The 18,873-nt window shown below is 37.1% G+C and overlaps 1 protein-coding gene across 2 annotated transcripts in view; it reads left to right on the forward strand.

Annotated features, from left to right (window-relative positions):
• ck (unconventional myosin-VIIa ck) overlaps positions 1-18,873 on the forward strand; it is a 526,896-nt gene that overhangs the window by 89,033 nt on the left and 418,990 nt on the right. For both annotated transcript variants that reach the window (XM_090413984.1, XM_090413985.1), the window contains exons 2-4: positions 3,519-3,577; positions 10,806-10,919; positions 13,298-13,444. In XM_090413984.1, coding sequence (XP_090270110.1) covers positions 3,560-3,577; positions 10,806-10,919; positions 13,298-13,444 — 279 coding nt within the window. In that variant the 5' untranslated portion in view covers positions 3,519-3,559. The remainder of the gene's footprint in view (positions 1-3,518; positions 3,578-10,805; positions 10,920-13,297; positions 13,445-18,873) is intronic.

The following is an 18,873-nucleotide window of genomic DNA, read 5'->3' on the forward strand; positions in this document are numbered from 1 at the left end:
ACTGCAATTTTATTGTTTTACTTACTCACTATCGTTTGTACAAGTGTGTCTGATGATGCTGATTTGAAATTCAGTGAAATATAAGCAGTTAATAAAACATCTTTTGGTTAAATTGTTTGGTGTTGTTAATACCGTTAAAACTTAAGTCATGAAATTTATTTGAAGTTCATAAAAGTTTATGGGCACTCTTCTCCTTCATTTCGACAATTATGAAATGGGCTGCCAAGTTTAAACATGGCCGTATCAGCCTTGAAGAAGATCCATGTGAAGGATGTCCAAAAAGTGTAACAACACCAGAAATCATCGACCAAGTGCACAATATGGTATTGGATGACCAGCGAGTCAAAGTGCATGAAATTGCTGAGATATAGGCATTTCAAAAGAATGTGTAGGATATATTTTTGCATGAAGAATTGCATATGAAAAACCTTTGCGCAAGATGAGTGCCAAGCTTGCTCACAGCAGATCAAAAACACACACTCGCATGAAAATCTCTGACCAGTGCTTGGAGCATTTTAACAAGAATAAAACTGATTTTGTGCATCAATCTATTACTATGGATGAGACTTGGATTCACCATTATCCACCAGAATCCAAACAGCAGTCAAAACAGTGGACAGAAGCCAGTTGTTCAGCACCAAATAAGACAAAGTAGCTTCCATCAGCAGGAAAGGTCATGGTATCTGTGTTTTGGGATGCTAAAGGCATTTTGTTTATTAATTATCTTGAAAAGGGTAAAAGAAGAGCCGGGGAATATTATTCCGATCTTTTAACCAGGCTAGATGATAGATGAAAAAATTCGTGAGAAAAGACCCAGTTTGCAGAAGAAAAAAATTATCTTTCATCAGGACAGTGCACCTGCCCACAAAGGTGTTTTGGCAGTGGGAAAATTAAGGGATCTGTACTATGAATTGTTGGAACATCCACCCAATTCCCAGATTTGGCTCCCTCTGACTTCTATCTCTTCGCAAAACTAAAACTCTTCCTTGCTGGTCAACGTTTTTCTTTGAATCAAGAGGTGATTGCAGCTGTAAAGGGGGAATTTTGCAGATCTTGCTGAGAACCACTACAGGGACGGGATAATGGCGCTGGAGCATCGCTGGAATAAATGTCTTAGTCTTAATGGAGATTATGTTGAAAAATAAAAATAATTTTGAAATTATGAATTAGTTTTTTCATTGTTAGGCCGAGAACTTTTCAGACCACCCTTCTATTGCAGAAGTTTCAAAAATAACTCAAAGAATTACTTCAATAGAAAATAAGGGGATAAACATCCTTTGTTGTTTTATAGCCAGTAAGCGAAACTAAAGATCGATAACTACGATCTATATAAGTTTCATGCCGAAAAACTATTGGCGAAGGCAATTCGAAGTAAAGGTGAAGCAAGCTCCCTCACTATTCTTGATATTTTCTCATAATGTAAAACACAGCTCCTAGGAGATGTATTACTGTTTTACATTATAAGGAGAGGTCACTACCCAGACCGGTTTCAACCTTTTTTGAGGTCTCATCAGTGAGTAGGTAGACCTGGAAGATATCAAAGCTTAGTGAAAAGAACTTGCATACCTTCACTATACGAATGCCATAAAGGTGTAATTATATTTTAGTAAAGATATAAAGCCAAAAGGCTAGTTTTCTGGCACCTTAATATAGAAAATAAGGGGATAAACATCCTTTGTTGTTTTATAGCCAGTAAGCGAAACTAAAGATCGATAACTACGATCTATATAAGTTTCATGCCGAAAAACTATCGGCGAAGGCAATTCGAAGTTTTTCGGCATGAAACTTATATAGATCTTAGTTATCGATCTTTAGTTTCGCTTACTGGCTATAAAACAACAAAGGATGTTTATCCCCTTATTTTCTATATTAAGGTGCCAGAAAACTAGCCTTTTGGCTTTATATCTTTACTAGAATTACTTCAATGTTTGAAGAATACATTGACAGATAGGAGGTGGGGGGATATTCCTCTATATGAGGATGTGATACATCTGCATATTGACTACTATGCACAGATTTGTTCACTTGAGTTTCTTGGGAAAGAGGAGGTGGTGAAGAGGATCTAGAGATGAGTGACCAAGATAGTGATAGGTCTAGGGAATGCTCCATATAAGTATAGATTGAAGATATGTATGGGTTGTAAAATTAACTGATGGCAGAAAAGAGGGAACATGATATTAATTTATAAGTTACTAAAGAGATTCTTTAAGCTTGATACAAAAGAAAATTTTCAATGAGTAGGAAGAGAACTTTGGGTCATTCCTGAAAGTTGTATAAGAGTGTGGTTAGTAAAGATACAAGAACTATACTTTTTGCTTGGACAGTGGTGAATTACTGGAATGGATCGTCAGAGGTAGTTTCAAGTAGTTTAAGAGTGAATGCCTTTAAGGAAAGGTATGATAGTTAGTGTGGAAATGTGATAAGTTTCCAACTTGAAAGAGTTGCTGTAATAATAATAATAGAGTAATGATTATTAAAACATAGCAGTTATTATCAGAGAAGTTTATACGTAGAAGGAAGTCAAGAATATGAATGAATTCATACCTGGAACTCATATAAAAGTATGATGAGCAAGAAAGTGAGGAGTAAATATATTTTTATGTGGCATGTGGACAATTTATTATTATTATTAACATCTGATCTCTATGGAGTCGGAGACTCATCATGGGAGGTACACACTATTGCACACAGTGCTCATCCAACTGTGTTTTAAACTGATTCAATGTGTCTACATTCACAACACACTCAGGCAATGCATTCCACTCACCAACCACTCTCCCTGCAAAGAACCTTCTTCTCACTCCTCTGCTCACACCCTCCTTATACAGTTTCCAGTGATGGCCTCTTGTTGTACCTCCCCCTCTCCCATCCTATGAAATATCTCTTCCATGTCAACCTGATAACAACTCCTGACTAACTTATGTGTCTTAATCATATCTGCCTTCCCTCTTCCTCCTATTCATGAGGCTCTGCAACTTACATTCTCTCCACATTCCAAAGACCACTGACCACCTTTGTAAATCTTCTCTGGAACCTTTCCAGCATACATTCATCACCCTGAAAACTCAGTGACCAAGTCTGTGCACAATAATCCATATGTGTCCTGATCAAGGCTTTATACAATGGTATCATAACCTCTATTTCTACATGTCAGGATCCTCTACATCATTCCCATTATCCAATGTGATGTCTTCACTTGTGCAATGTGGCACCTAAATTTCAGGTCCTTGTCTACCATCACTCCTAGATCTCTCATATCCTCTACTTCCTTTAAAGTTTCTCCACCAAGTGTATACTTTGCATCCCATCATTGCTTACCATATCTCAAATTTTGATTATTGCTTGAATGAATTTAAGATGAATAAATGAATTTAAGGTCTCATTGGACAGACAGTAATAATTAGTGGACCTTGCATAATGAATTTTGTAATGGAAGTTTATAATGTAGATTATTACATGACTTTTTCAGCATTATTTATTTTCATTTCTAATGATTAATGAATTTCATTTTTATTTAGATTTATCCAGCTGATTCTTCTAGCAGATAATATAGTTTACCATGGTGATTGTGACCAGGGTAAGTAGATTCATTCAAAATATTTGTGTATTCTTCTTCTGTATTATTATTACTATTATTATTACCAATTACATATTTGGTTTAATCCTTTATCCAAGTGTAAGCAAATAATGTTTGCACCTGAAATATTTTCAGGACTGGGGCAACTCGTGGTAAGGATGATATAAGTTCTGATCACTTGCCTTAGTATCCCATAACACAAAACACATATCCTTATGGGTATGTATAATGCTATGCATTATGGAAAGGATCACTACCCAGACTGGTTTCCCTGTTTAAGTGCAGGGTTACCTCTCCAAAAACTCATGAGATCCCCCGGATCACCCAACAATGAACGACCCGCAAAATCAAAAACTTAGCGTTGTTCCCCTCAGTAACAGGCTCACCCTGCCACTGAGAAGAACTCTCAGCATTGGCTATACCCCGTGGCAGGCTCACCCCCATTACTGAGCATAGCTACTCATATTTCTTCTGGGGGGGGTAACAGCAATGGCCGTGCCTCAGTTAACTTCATGGGCTACAGCATTGCCATTCATTACCCTCTTCCCCCCAGGACCTGGGTGACAACAACAGCCAAGCCTCAGTTAAAACTTCATGGGCTACAGCATTGCCATTCATCACCCAAGCTTCCAACCAGTTTCAACCTTTATTGAGGTCTCTTCAGTGGGAGCCAGGCCCAGAGGTGGTGTAGTTACTAAGGTGGAAGTAATGCAAAAGTCATGTCACCAGTTGCCAAAAGGTGTCAACACCTTATTATTAAAATTCTCTGGATTAGAGATAGTCGATGAAAGTTTTTCCACTTGGCTATGCTACCAGTTACATATTTGGTTTAATCCGTTATCCAAGTGTAAGCAAATAAAGTTTGCACCTGAAATATTTTCAGGACTGGGCAACTCGTGGTAAAGGTGATATAAGTTCTGATCACTTGCCTTAGTATCCCTTAATGCAAAGCACATATCCTTATGGGTATGTATAATGCTATGCATTATGGAAAGGATCACTACCCAGAACAGTTTCAACCTTTATTGAGGACTCGTCAGTGGGAACTAGACCCAGAGATGGTGATACTAAGGTGGAAGTAATGCAAAAGTCATATCACCATATACCAGTTGCCAAAAGGTGTCAACATCTTATTATTAAAATTTTCTGGATTAGAGATAGTTGATATAAGAATATGTGCTTTGCATTATTGGATACTAAGGCAAGTGATCAGAACTTATACCACCTTTATCACGAGTTGCCCCAGTCCTGAAAATATTTCAGGCGCAAACTTTCTTTGCTTACACTTGGATGAAACCAAATATATAATTGGTAGCATAGCCAAGTGAAAAAACTTCCATCAACTATCTCTAATCCAGAGACAAAAAACAGGTTGACGACTCTGCATTAGGACACAACTGCTTGTGAGGTCTGTGAGGGCATGCCTTCCCCTTAATCTTGTGAGAACACAGAAAGTGATGTCATGAGAGAGAGAGATGAATGATTTGCAGGAACAATGTCATGTGTACTAACTGATGACCTTGGGATAAGCCTATCATCATTCTAATGGGTACTTCCTAATACCACAACTTATTCAGCAAAGGGTGATAAAATCAAAGGCACTTCCCTGGCAGTATGGGAAACAGCAGACACAGAGATCCTCTTCACAGATGAGAAGATTTTCAGCTGTAGAGATGAAAATCTTTGAAGCCATTGAAGTTTAGGTGTATGTCCCGGATGGTCACACAGCACATGCCATAGCACCCAGGATTTAGAAAGATCATCACCTCCGTGTCGGTGATGGCTTGGTAGGGGTGACGTATCAGGGTGTATTCAAGTTGCATTTCTGCAAGAAAGGGGTCAAAACCTCCACCAAAGTGTATCAAGACATCATGCTGGAAACTGTCGTATGGTCCCCAATTAACACCTTGTTTCACGGTAGGCAATGTACCTTCCAACAGGACTCAGCTTCTGCACACGAGGCGAGGACCGTACAACAGTGGTTGGAGGAAGATGTGCTCAACAACATATTACCATCTGATTGGCCAGCTGGAAGTCCCAATCTGAATCCGTTGGACTTCAAATTGTGGTCAAAGCTTGAGCGAGTAGCCTACAAGAAATGAATCCTAGCATTGCCAACCTTCTGGTGGATTTGGAGCAAGCAGTGGCAGCGTTTCTGTTGGAAACATGTTAGTTATGCCTTCATGCATGAAGGCAAAAAGGGGAACATTTTGAACATTATGTGCTGTTATATGTGCATTATACATGTGGCTTGTATGTGCTGAAAGCTTTAAATGATTTACTGATAGATTAAAGGTTTATGTGCTGTTCAAGTTGCAACAGTATTTATGTCTAGACTAGGTAGAGAAGATTGATTAAGGTGGTAAATGGGCTTCAGAATATCGAGTAACAGACTAAGATCAAGACAAATGAGGAGGTTAATGGAACCATAATCTCCTCATTTGTCTCTTTCTAACTCTTGTATCTCCATCTTCCTCTTTAACCTCTCCTGTTCCTGAATGTCCAACTTACTCGTTTGTCAGAAAAACTAAAGTTCTCTATTTACAGAAGACTCACACATACCAATAGACACCTTCATGCACAGCCTCATCATTATCCTCCCCTAAAGCTTGGCATCATTTCTACATTAGGTAAACATGCTTGATCTCTCCTCAGTGAAGAAGAAGAAATCACCAAAGAACTCAAGTTTCTTCTTACAGCCTTCTAGAAGAATGGTTATCATAAACAGACTATTAATAAGCTGCTATTTAATTCTTCTGCTTGCTGTATGGAAGAAAGTAATGAAGTGAATGGGTTTATATCTCTTCTGTATATATCAGCTCTGTTTCACTAAAGTTAGCTAAAATTCTCAAAAAATATAAAATCTGCACTTTTTTCACTCCTCTAACTAAATTCCGTTTCTTACTTAGTACAGCTAAACCTAAATATTCAGGAGTTTACCATCTTTTGTGTGACTGCAATGCCCTATTTTGCCAGACCGAGAAATCCATTGAGCTGTGCATGGAGGAGCATGTGAGAGACATCACATATGGCAGAACTAGAGCCAGTACTCTATCTAATCATGTTCTTAATTCTGCTAACCCTGATGATAAAGATTCTTTCACTCACCCAGTGATGTCGAACAAAGAAGAAAACATTTTCAATTGCTATGATGAGCTTGAGAGAAGAATTATTGAATTTGAATCGACAGAAACTCTTCTCAAACCGTTCCACCTCAGCTATCCAACTTTGGCATACGCGAGATCATTCGCATGTGAACATGCTCGTCAACACTATGGCATGCAGAATGCCTTGAAATGCCAGCAGTCCATTTGCAACCTAATTTATAGCTGTTATTCACTTGTAATGTATATTTTTTTGTTTTCCTCTTTTCATGTTATGTACCTGATGAAGTCTTCTAAGAAGATGAAACTAGTTCTGCATTCATATAATAAATAGTTTTATTAAATTTTTTTCTATTATATATATATATATATATATATATATATATATTTATCATCCATCCATCCATCAGTGGCTTTAACAGGCACTTAAGCACCCATAGCCTTCCAAGTATCCTTGGACCTCCTGACCGTATTACGAGGATAAGGTCTATGTCTCTAAGTATTCTTGTCTGTAAATTCCATGTGTTCTACTGGCCAGTTTGTTTTTGAAGGACGAAAAAACCTGAGTTTTCAGGAAAAAAAACCTCTACCTCCATATGAGACCGGCTAACTCACCTTTAGTCAAAAGAGATCAGATAAAGTTCCTCACATCACTGACGGGAATCAAACCCCAGGAATTTCCATCCAAAGGGCTTTGTACTGACTGAGCTACAGACACTCCATTATATATATGATAAGTATGACAAGCTTAAGAGACTGCTTGGATCAGTGCCATACAGGGGCGAATGCTGGTCTTGAAATTCGCGCTGGCTCTTGTTTTCATTCAGGGAGTGAGAGGTGTGATTGAAGTCTGATTAGCAGAATAATGAGTTACTGACCATTTAAAACTATATATTTTGAAATTTATGCACGTTTAATCATACAAATACAACATTTATTTTACAAATGATATTCTATCTTTTTCAATTTAGCTACTTGAATACAAATTCTACCCTACGGTTCTTCTTTATGAACTGGTCAATAACATCGTCATAAAAAGTTGGTTGTAACTTAATTTTCCCAAGCAACATGCACACTTGTAAAGGCTGGCTGAAGCTCACTGGCTAGAGCTACGTTGACTGTGTATGGCATATCTTTAAGCAACAGAGTGAGACGATGTGAAATGGCTATGCGCGTGCATGAAATCACAGTGCTGCTGGGAGGACCTGGAAGCTCCTACAACCGAGCAAGCCAAGATATCTTTGACTAGAAGAGCAAGCATCGGCCTTCGATACACAACGCAAAGCTCAATTATTGCTGTGCAAGCTTAAGACGTCTTCTGTCTACAAAAATAAAAGCCTAAATGGAATGCTTATAAATGCATGCATTTATTAACAAATAAATATTGCTTCTTTCTCAATTAATGAGTTTGCACAGCAAGCATGGAGAATTCACCCCTGGTGCCATATCATTTAAAACAGCAAGTTCTGGATATTGATAGTGCATGGGAAGTGGTAAAGGAGAGCTTGAGAGAAGTAATAGCATTCTGCATACCAAGAGTCAGGAGAATAAATCAAGTTTGAGTTAAATGGATGAATGCCATCATTAATTTAGAGATAAAAAAGAAAAAAGTACAATTTATGGAGGGAATTCAAGGAGAAAGGTGACCAGCAGGCACATGAGCAGTACAAAACACATGCCAGAAAGGTAACCAATGTGGCAAGAAAGGCAAAAGCAGAATATAAAAGGAAATTAGCAGTGCAGGCCAAAGATAATCCCAAAGAGTTTTTATGGTATGTTGCAAGTAAAAAAGAACATTCATGGCATAATGATTTTAATTAATGCCGATGGTAGGAAGGTAACCGAATCAGGCAAAATAGTAGAATTACTAAGTGAACACTTTGCAAGAGTATATCATCCAGGTGGAGATATTAAAGCAACAAGAGAGGCAAAGGCTTATGTAAACTGGGGCAAATGAACTGAAGATGCATAGCCTTGATGTGATTACAGATCCTTGATGTGATTACAGTTGTGGGATTAGGTGGTATACCAGCTCGAGTTTTATGAGAAGGTGCTAGGTAATTGGCAGTACCTTTGACCATGTTGTTAAATCTAAGTCTTGGCTCTGGGTTAGTTCCAATGGGGAAGAAAGGGAGGAAAATAGTTCCATTGCATAAAGGAGGTTGCAAGACTGATGCAGCAAATTACCGACCTCGGCAATCATAGTCAAGGTACTGGAAATGTTGGTCAAAGCAAAATACAGGAATGGACAGAAAGAAATTGGATGCTATATGGGGGCAACATAATTTTGTGAAGGATAGGTTGTGCCTCAGTAACTTGCTCATGTTTTATAATACAGTGACAGCTGAGTTGGATAAAGGTAACAGATGTACAGTGATACTGCTAGACTTTGCAAAAGCAGTCGTAGTCAATGTACTGGAAATGTTGGTCAAAGCAAAATACAAGAATGGATAGACAGAAATTGGATACTATATGGGGACAGCATAATTTTATGAAGGATAGGTTGTGCCTCAGTAACTTGCTCATGTTTTATAATACAGTGACAGGAGTTGGATAAAGATAATAGATGTACAGTGATACTGCTGGACTTTGCAAAAGCTTTTGACAGGAAACCACATGGAATTCTAATCAATAAAGTACAGCACATGGGGACAGATATAAAGTTGAAGTGGATAAGAGGATGATTGATGGAGAGATAGATATCAGAGAGTAATGTATTCAGGAGTAGAGTCCAGTAGAATGCCTATGACTAGTAGCATGTCACAGGGCTCTGTTCTTAGGCTGATGCTATTTAGTTTGTTCATTAATGATATAAGAAAGGATCTTAGAGGAACTATTCAGTTGTTTGCCGATGATGCAAAATTGGGTAGAGCAATAGTTAATACAGATGATGTTAAAATTTTGCAGGATAGACTGGTAGTCTGGGCAAAGAAAAATGGATGTCTGTTTAATATGGCAAAATGTAAGATTATGCATTTTGGAGTGAAAAGATTACCGGCTTTATGCCATATGGAAATGTACTTCAGGAAATTTATGAAGCCAGGAATTTGGGGGTGTTAGTGGATAAGGAGTTAAAGTTTAGAGGGCATACTGCAAAAGTGGCTAAAGCAGCTCATCCAATTACTTGGTTATTGAAGAATACCCTAAAGAGAGACAAATAGGTTATTATACTACCCCTTCATATAGAGCCTTGGTAAGACCCCATCTTGACTACTGCACACAGATCTGTCACATGTTTTTTTGGGGGATGAGTAAGAGATGGAGTGGATCCAGAAACGAGTGACCAAGATGGTATCAGGTCTATGGAGAGGTTGTGGATTTGTTATGTATTTCTTTGTCAATTCCCATGTAGCATTTATTTCCTTACCACTCAACTCCTCGTTCCATGTTATAGCTCCATGCTGTCTCCTAAGCTTGTCATAATTACCAGCCTTATACTTCCACAATCCTTTCCTCACAAAAGTTTGCATATCCTTTCCTCATAAAAGTCTGGCTAGTCACAAACTGGCAATCACTTCATGATCACTTTCACCAACTGGAGGAAAGTGTGAAACCCCTCTCACAATTACATCCTCTGATGAAATGATCAGATCTAGAACTCTTGATCCTCGCGTGATCTCCTTCACGTCGTGCTGCCTGATATAGTTATCTCTCAAGAAATTTATTTTCCTTATTCCCAAAAGCTATCTCTTCATTCCAGTCTTTTCCATAATTAAAATCTCCCATAATAATTACCTTTCTTTTGCTTATTAATTTCTCCAAAATCATAACCACAGTAAAAAATATAAACTGTTGTATGTAGTTTGATGTCTTCGTTTTATCACCATGCTGCACTGTCTTATCCCTTTCCACTTCTTAAGAATGCTTCTATTTGCAAGATTTTCATTGAACAGCCAGGTTACCTACCGACTCTGTCAAATCCTTAGTACCATTCCCTTTCAATATATGGCAAAATCTCTCATCCACTCCCATTGCCTTGCCAACATGAGATATTTTACATATATCCCCTTCATTCAGTTTGAATCCTTTAACCATCCCCAGCCCTCAAGGAATTACATTTTTTATATATAATTTGTATATCATTAATTTGTAATATTATTTTAAATATTTTAATATATTTGAAGGGTGACTATATCTGGATTGAACCACAAACAAAAAAGGAGTTTGATGTCGCAATCGGTGCCAGAGTCATTTCTGCTGAGGGACGAAGGATTCAGGTTAATGATGATGATGGAAAGGTATGTGCAGTCTTTTCTTGGCATTCTTTTTTACTTTTCTTTTTTTTTTCTTAACTATTTATTCTGTAAGTTATGAAGAATTTGTCAATAGAAATTATCCAATCTCTTTTAATTATGAATAAATATTTTTATATTTATTTAAAAAAAAGCTAAGAAATGTTTCACAGGTGCATCATTCTGTTGCACTGAGTAAGAAGAGAAAAGTGTGTGTGCATGGGGGTGGGGGATAGAATTCGATTCTTGCTACTGTCTTGATAGGATAAAGATCTTAGTCAGATAAATCAGGCCCTCTCTTGATGAGTTCTTGGACTCCTTGGAGGTGTAAGTAATAATAATAAACTATTCCTAGTAAACAGGTGAAATAAAAATAATTTTTTTTTTTGATGTTGAAAGTTTATTTTGCACTTGGTTAGACTATAATAAATTTAGTTTAATCCTTTATCCAAGTGTGAGCAAACAATGTTTGCACCTCAAAATATCTTCAGGACTGAGGTAAGGTAGTACAACACCAGGCAACTCATAGCAAACGTGGACAAGCTACCATCACTCCTATCTCAGTATCTCTCATAATGCAGTCCCTTCAGAAAATATTTAAACAGACTTTTATTGCAGATAGATGAGCAGGGTTACTGTTATAATGTTAATAAGTACAGGGTTTTGCACTCTGCAGTGCAGAAATATAAGGCTTTTTACTATATTGGTGAAAATGCGCAAGGGATTAAATCTTCAATGGAGGTATGTTATTAATAATATTTTTTTCTTCCAAATACCTGAAGAATTTTATTCTCTGACAAAACAGTCAAATCCTAAATTGTTTCATCAGAGGATAAAATTACCAAATATGTGATTTAAGTCTCATGTCCTCTTGTAGATGCTGTCTAAGGTTGTTGTTCCTTAGAAACATAAATTCATTTAGCTTGCTCCTATACATTTAAATATATATTTTTATAATGGATATCACTCATAATGATCACTCCTTAATAGCCTGTTAAATTGATTTGTTGGAACCTGTCTTTCTCCTGTCCTCAAAATTGCTGACACTATTTCCTTTTCTGCATTTTCAGCTAGAGTGCACAGAGTTCTTCTTTATCATCAACAGAGAAATTGTACTTATCATTCCTATCTCCCCCATCTCTATTTCTCTTGGTACATAGGCCTTGTTCCACCATATTTCATGTTTACCAGTGATTTCAGGGAAATGAACTTAGTGAATGCAACAGCAGTTTGTTGCTACGAGTATACTCATAGTTGATATATGAGCATCACAAGCCAACTACGAATATACTTGTATGATGCTTACCGCCAGCAACGAGATTACCCGTACTGACCTTGAAGAAGTGAAATTGCTTGGCATACGGTAACAAACTATGCCCGACTAACGTGGCAGTGAATGTGTTAAGAGTGCTGATACTCCTAGCATTATTAATTATTAACAGCTCATTTTTTTATTACTGTGTTTGTCATGAAACCTATCAAGAAGACACAAATAATATTAGTTAACAATTAGAAAATGCAAATAATACTTTACTAATTGTAATTTATTTTATTTATTCATATGGAGTTTCCTCCCTTTTCTTCCCCATCCCTATTGGGGCGAGTTGAGCCCCCCCTCCTCATGAGGGGTTAAGTATTTATGGCTGTAGATCCGTGTGAGTCACGGGGCCAGTTTGCCTTCTTGCAGGATGAAAACCCCCAGATAAACTAGGGGGGAAAACCCTGCTGTCCACGCCCAAGACCGGCTAACTTGGCTATGACTGAGGAAGATCCTTAAACTCCTCACGTCAGTGATGGGAATTGAACTCGGGACACTCCTTCCCCAGGCATATGGTTGTGAAGTGCAAAGCCACTAGGCTAACTGCACGGACACTAATTGTAATAATAGTTACTAATTAGAAAACACAAATAATATTAGTTACTAATTACCTCTATAAGTTAACATTTTGCTTATTGTCTTAGCATATGTTATTGAAGCTGACAAGATAAATATTCCATCCCATTTTCCTTTTCATCTTAGACTCAATAGCCTGTTATGGCCATGTAACTTGGCATTTCAGAAACCTGCTTGCTTCTTATAATAGGGTGATTAATCCCATCTACATTATCGGCTATGTCTAGAAATGGTTTATTGTTCTTTTGATTTGTGCATTTTGCAGATGAAAAACCCCTCTTTCTGTAAGGAAAAAAAATCCTTTCACCCCTGTATGAGATAAGCTAACTCACCTTCTTTTGAAAAGCCCTAATAAAGATTCGAGATGGGATTTGAAGCATTGTCACATATGTCTATTAAGAAATTCCACATAACTTGTTTTATGTATAATATTTGAAGTATAATCTTGTATTTCATAAATCCCAAATAAAATGTATATAAATGCTTTCAGGAATTGTGGCTCACGCCAGAGCGGCGAATCAAAGCCATGCATCCTACTTCTGTACAGGGAGTGGAAGACATGATTTCTCTTGGTGACCTTCACGAAGCTGGTATCTTAAGGAACCTTTTAATTCGGTATAATGAAAACCTTATTTATGTAAGTATTATTTATTGTTATTACTAGCAAACTATTGTTACTACATTAGCAAATATTGGATGCAGAAAAAAGTTTGAAAAAATTCCATGTTTGATTCTGTAAAACAAGATTTCTAACTGTTACATTATTTGTAAATACTACTGTGCATTAAGTTTACAACTTCTGGTCTTCACCGAAAAGAGAATTTTATTCCATCAAAGAGAATGGTGCCAGAAACTATATTATTCATTAATATTTTTAAGTCAGTGTTTTTGTTAGTGGGGGGGGGGGGGTTGAGGAAGATGTTCCTATATTAATTCTTAAATTAGATATAGCAACCATACATTTGGGAAAAACACATAAAGTAAAAAAAAATCTTTTAATGAATAAATAAGAAAAAGAAAATACAGAAAAAAATTCTTCCATTTTGTATTGGTTCTGTTTGTTGTATGTTATTTTTATTATTAGCATCATCATTGGGAGACTTCATAGGAGTCACAGGATGTATTGTCACAGTCTATCACTCTTTTGACACATCCTTCAGCACCTTAAACTAATTTTCTGTTTTCACACTCTTTAACAACACATTCTGGAAATCAAAAGTGGCATTGAATGTTCCATGTTTGGAATGGCAGAAAGACATTTACCCAGATCCTCAGTTTAAGAATTGGGAAAAGTAAGATGTCAGGAGATTGACTTCTTCTTTCATGACTGATGCAAAAGGACCATTGGAGTGTACAAAAGATAAATGCAGGATCAAACAAGAGTTGGAGCCTATGGTTTGGCAAGTATAGAAAGCACATTGTCTTTCAAGAGGATTTGAATAAGCTGGAAAATTGGGCAAATGAATAGAGATGTTAGTTTAATTCAACTAAATGTAAGATTTTGAGATCCACAGATGGGATGCTTCATACTCACTTGGTAGAATTATACTGGAAGATGTGGAGGATGCAAAGGACTATGGAGTGATTGAATATCAAATTTCTAAAAGTTGTGAAGACATCTCAGAGAATTCTGCAATATAGGATGAGAAGGTTTGCTAAGTCAGTGTCAAATCTATGGAATGTCAGACATGAGGGGAGAGAGATTGAGGGAAGGCAACTTGCAGAACTTTGTGAATAGAAGGAGAGGGTATATGATTGAGACATTAAGTTGGTGAGGAGTTGTTATCAAATTAATGTGGAGAAGATTTTTCATAGAGTATAGGGAGACAAGGGTAGAACAAGAGGCCATTCCTGGAAGCTGTATAAGGAGAGTGCAATCAGAGGAGTGAGAAGAAGGTTCTTTGCATGGAGAGTGAGTAGTGAGTTGAATGCATTACCTGAAAGTGTGGTGAGTTTGGAAACTGTGAATGGGTTTAAGGTATGGTACAGTGATTTTTTTGAATGAGAGATTATGAATCTCCATGGAGTCAAAAAGATCAGATGTTAATAATCATAATAATAATGAGGAGGACATTGACCACAAGAGTTAAAAGGGAGGCTGTCCCATTGTATAAAGCTTTCATCACACCACATCTGATTTCTGTGTTCAGATCTGGTCACTGGGATATGAAGGGGGATGCAGTAATCTTGGAGAAGATGCAGAGATGGATAACAAAAATGATATCAGGACTGTACAATGCTGATTATGAGAATAGATTGAGGGCATCCAGATTGTAGAGTTTGGTGGATAGAAGAGAGAAAGGGATATGATCAAGACATTTAAGTTATTGAATAGTTATTATCATGTTAACACTGAGAGATTTTTCGTATGGTAGAATGAAGGGAGAACAAGGGGTCATTCCTGGAAGTTGCAAAAGGGAGTGGTGAGTAAAAGGGTAAGAAATAAGTTATTTGCATGGAGAGTGGTAGGAGCATCGCCTGAGAGGATGGTGAAAGTGCAACCGGTGGATGAGTTTAAAGAGTGGTACAATAGACTTTGTATCTGCTAGCATTGACCTCCCAAGATAAGTCTTGTGACTCTGTGGAAGTCAAGAAAATAATATAACATTGTACCATTTGTACTCAATGTGAGTTTTAGATTATTACCATATTTGAAAGTACTTTTGGAAATTGTAATGACCTGTTTGTAGCAGTTTTGAGCTTGATTATTTTTGTAATGTGAATCCTATCCATGTAAAGATAGGATTCACATTACAGAGTAGTGTACTCTTTAATTCACATTGAAGAGTAGTGTACTAAACCTTAGTACACTACTATTATAGGTGAGCTAAGGTTACTTTTTTTAAATTAATGAATTTATTTTCTGTTATATATATTTTTTTACCTAATCCAGAAACCCTGCTTTACTAACTGAAAATGAAACTTTTCAAGGCATTTCATAAGTGGCACAGTCATCTCACACTGGGTGATGAAATTCATCTCCCTCCTAAAGACAGTCGCAAATGTTTATGCTCATAGCAGGTTTTGAAGCTGTAGCCTGTTAATTGGAGAGCAGATATGCTAACCACTTCACTAACATGCTAGCACTTTTTGGGCAAGTAAAAAGTTGAGATAAACAAAATATGGAGATTTTGATGAAACTCTGGTCAATGCAGCTTCTTGGAGGCTTTAAATAATGAATGGGAATTTTAAGTGGAATGAGAAATGAACGTATTTGTACTAATAAGAATTGTTTTCAGTAATGTGTTCGGTGCTGATGTTTGGATCAGAAGACTGAAAATAATCCATTCCAGAAAATCCATGAAAAATTACCAGGTTAAGACAAAAACCAGGTGAAATTGTTCTAAATAACAGATACACAATGATATATTCAGGCAATAATGAAAGGAAGAAGCAGCTATAGTATTTAACATAATCATCTTGAATGGAAGGCAATATCAAGTAGAGCGATGTAGACAAACATCAGAAATGAGAATTGGACAATGAGACTTATTTGTACCTATGGTTCCACATCAGGCTCTACTGTGGAGGAATTTTTTTTAACTCTTCTGACAAAGAAAAAAGAAAAGTTGGTACTTGTTGGAAACTTTAAACAGCATAATAGGAAATGAAGACATAGAAATATTTTGAGAAAATTTAGAGAAAAGGGAAGCTAATAATGGCAAATACCTAATAGTTCAGGATGTGAACTATTCATTACTAAAATACTATGTTGGAACATTACTATATTCCAACATATGGATGTGCACAAATTCACATGAAGAGAAGTACAGGAAATAAGAAAAGTCTCAACTATGTTATTGTTTAGAGTGATATCTTCATGCTGGTTCAGGACACAAGAATATACAGGAGATTTAAAATAGGAAGTGATACCATTCAGTATTAATCAGGATAAAATTCATATCGAAAAGAAAAGTGAATCAGAAAGTTTTAAAAAAGAATCAAAGTTGAGAAGCTGTTATAGGTTTACTGTAGACTTAAATATTATTCAATAAAATATGAAAATGGACAACAGAATAAGCAAAGCTGGTATAGTGGGAAGCCAACTTAATAAATTTATATGTAATAAGAGAAAAATTAGCCAAAACACCAAACTGGCAGTATACAAGACAGTGTTCAAACCAGTTTTAAATCATACATCCAAGAATTAGGTTGCTTTTAATTTTTGAGGAAATGACAACATATACTAGATTATTAATTATAAAAAAACTTAATTAATACTTTCCTAAATTTTGGCAATGTTACATTACCATCATCAGGGATCACAAAAAACAATGATCTGTGCATGTAGGCACTAACAACCTCAACTAACACTGAGAAAATGAAGCTGAATAAAGGCAACAGAAGTCGGGCTTAGAGTCCTAAACAGTGTCCCCCTAGTGGGCAAAATTAGGTTGTCTTGGCTATTGAGCTGACATTCTTAAAATGTATGCTTTCCAGATTTGTCTCATGCACCCAAGTTTGTTGAAATTGGAACTAACGAACTTGACCATTTCCTTAACACTTTCTTAGCCAATGGCTACAACCCCCCAAAAAATCAAAAAAATAATAAACTGTGTAACAGCAACTCCCCCCCCCCCACTTCAAAGCAGAGATTACTTAAAATCTATCACCATTCCATATATCTGGGGCACATCCAAAAAATTAACAAAAAAATCCTAAGGAAATATGACTTTACAACCAGTACCAGACCACATAAGAAATTGGCATCTCTTAACTGACCAGCCACATCCCCTAGACTTACCAGTAGTATACCAGGTCCCTTGCAGTTGTAAACTGCCCTACTATGGCCAAACAGGCAGGACAGCCAATATCAGGATATCTGAATACACAAGGACTACATCCAGTTCCACTAATACATCGAATCTGCCTCAGCTTTAAAGATTTTCCAAACCTCAACAAATTTGGGTGCATGAAACTGCTCCAAATCTGAGAAGCATACATTTTAAGAACATCAGCCCAACGTCCAAGACAACCCAATTTAACCGACTAGGGGGTACTGTTTAGGGCTCTAGACCCTGACTTTTGTTGCCTTTATTCTGACACTGAGCCTCATTTGCTCAGTGTTGATGCCTGCATGCGCATATAATTGTTTTTTTGTGATCCCTGATGATGGCAATGTAACATTGTTGAAATATAGGAAAGTATTAATTAAAGTTTTTTATAATTAATATTCTAGTATACATTGTCGAGGTGCTTAAGGGTCAAAGCTGTATAACTGAGAGGAGACCTCCACATAGCCTTTAAAGGAATGCAGAGAACCGACCAGGGATTCTGACCTAATGTCCAATCCTCACCTTCTCGTGGTGCACCCTGTTGGGTATCTACTTGGATACTGAACGAACGAGGATGGGCTGGCAATTTGGGATTTAGCTGACCAAATTGTATTGTTATTGGTTAAACCAAAATAAAAAATGATGGTACAACATGACAAAATTTCATGCCGGCTGGGGCGTCGCCCGGTTAAACAAGGCCCCCGTGGTGACATGAAAATGAGAGAAAACGATATTCTTGAAGTATGGAGTAATTACTTTGAAAAACTGCCAAATGAAACAAGCAGTGATGACAGCACAGTGGTAAAAAGCACTGACCAGGCATGCAGTCAGGAGTACATATCCATACTCGAAGTAGAAAAAGCCATCAAAGGCTTGAAATGTGGAAAGGCAGCAGGAGTAGATGATATTCGACCAGAAATGCTGAAGTATGGTGGTATAAAAGTCTTACAGTGGCTGCACTGCATAGTTCAGAAAGCCTGGACAGAGGGACGAATTCCCGATGATTGGAGTAGAGCTCTAATAGTGCCCATATATAAAAAGGGAAATAAAACTGAATGTGAGAATTACAGAGGTATTTCCCTACTGAGTGTTCCTGGCAAGATCTATGCCAGGAACACTCAGTAGGGAAAGTAGGGAAAATTCGGTTGAGAAGAATATTGTGGAAGAAAAGCTTGGTGAAGAACAAGCTGGATTCAGGTCAAATAGAGGCTGTCACGATCAGATCTTCACTTTACGACAAATAGTGGAGAAATCATGGGAATATAACAAAGATCTGTATTTAAGTTTTGTC

Source organism: Typopeltis vanoorti, chromosome 24 (assembly GCF_054136105.1).
Source record: "Typopeltis vanoorti isolate ZY-2024b chromosome 24, IOZ_Tvanoo_1.0, whole genome shotgun sequence".
NCBI classification, from domain to species: Eukaryota; Metazoa; Arthropoda; class Arachnida; order Uropygi; family Thelyphonidae; genus Typopeltis; species Typopeltis vanoorti.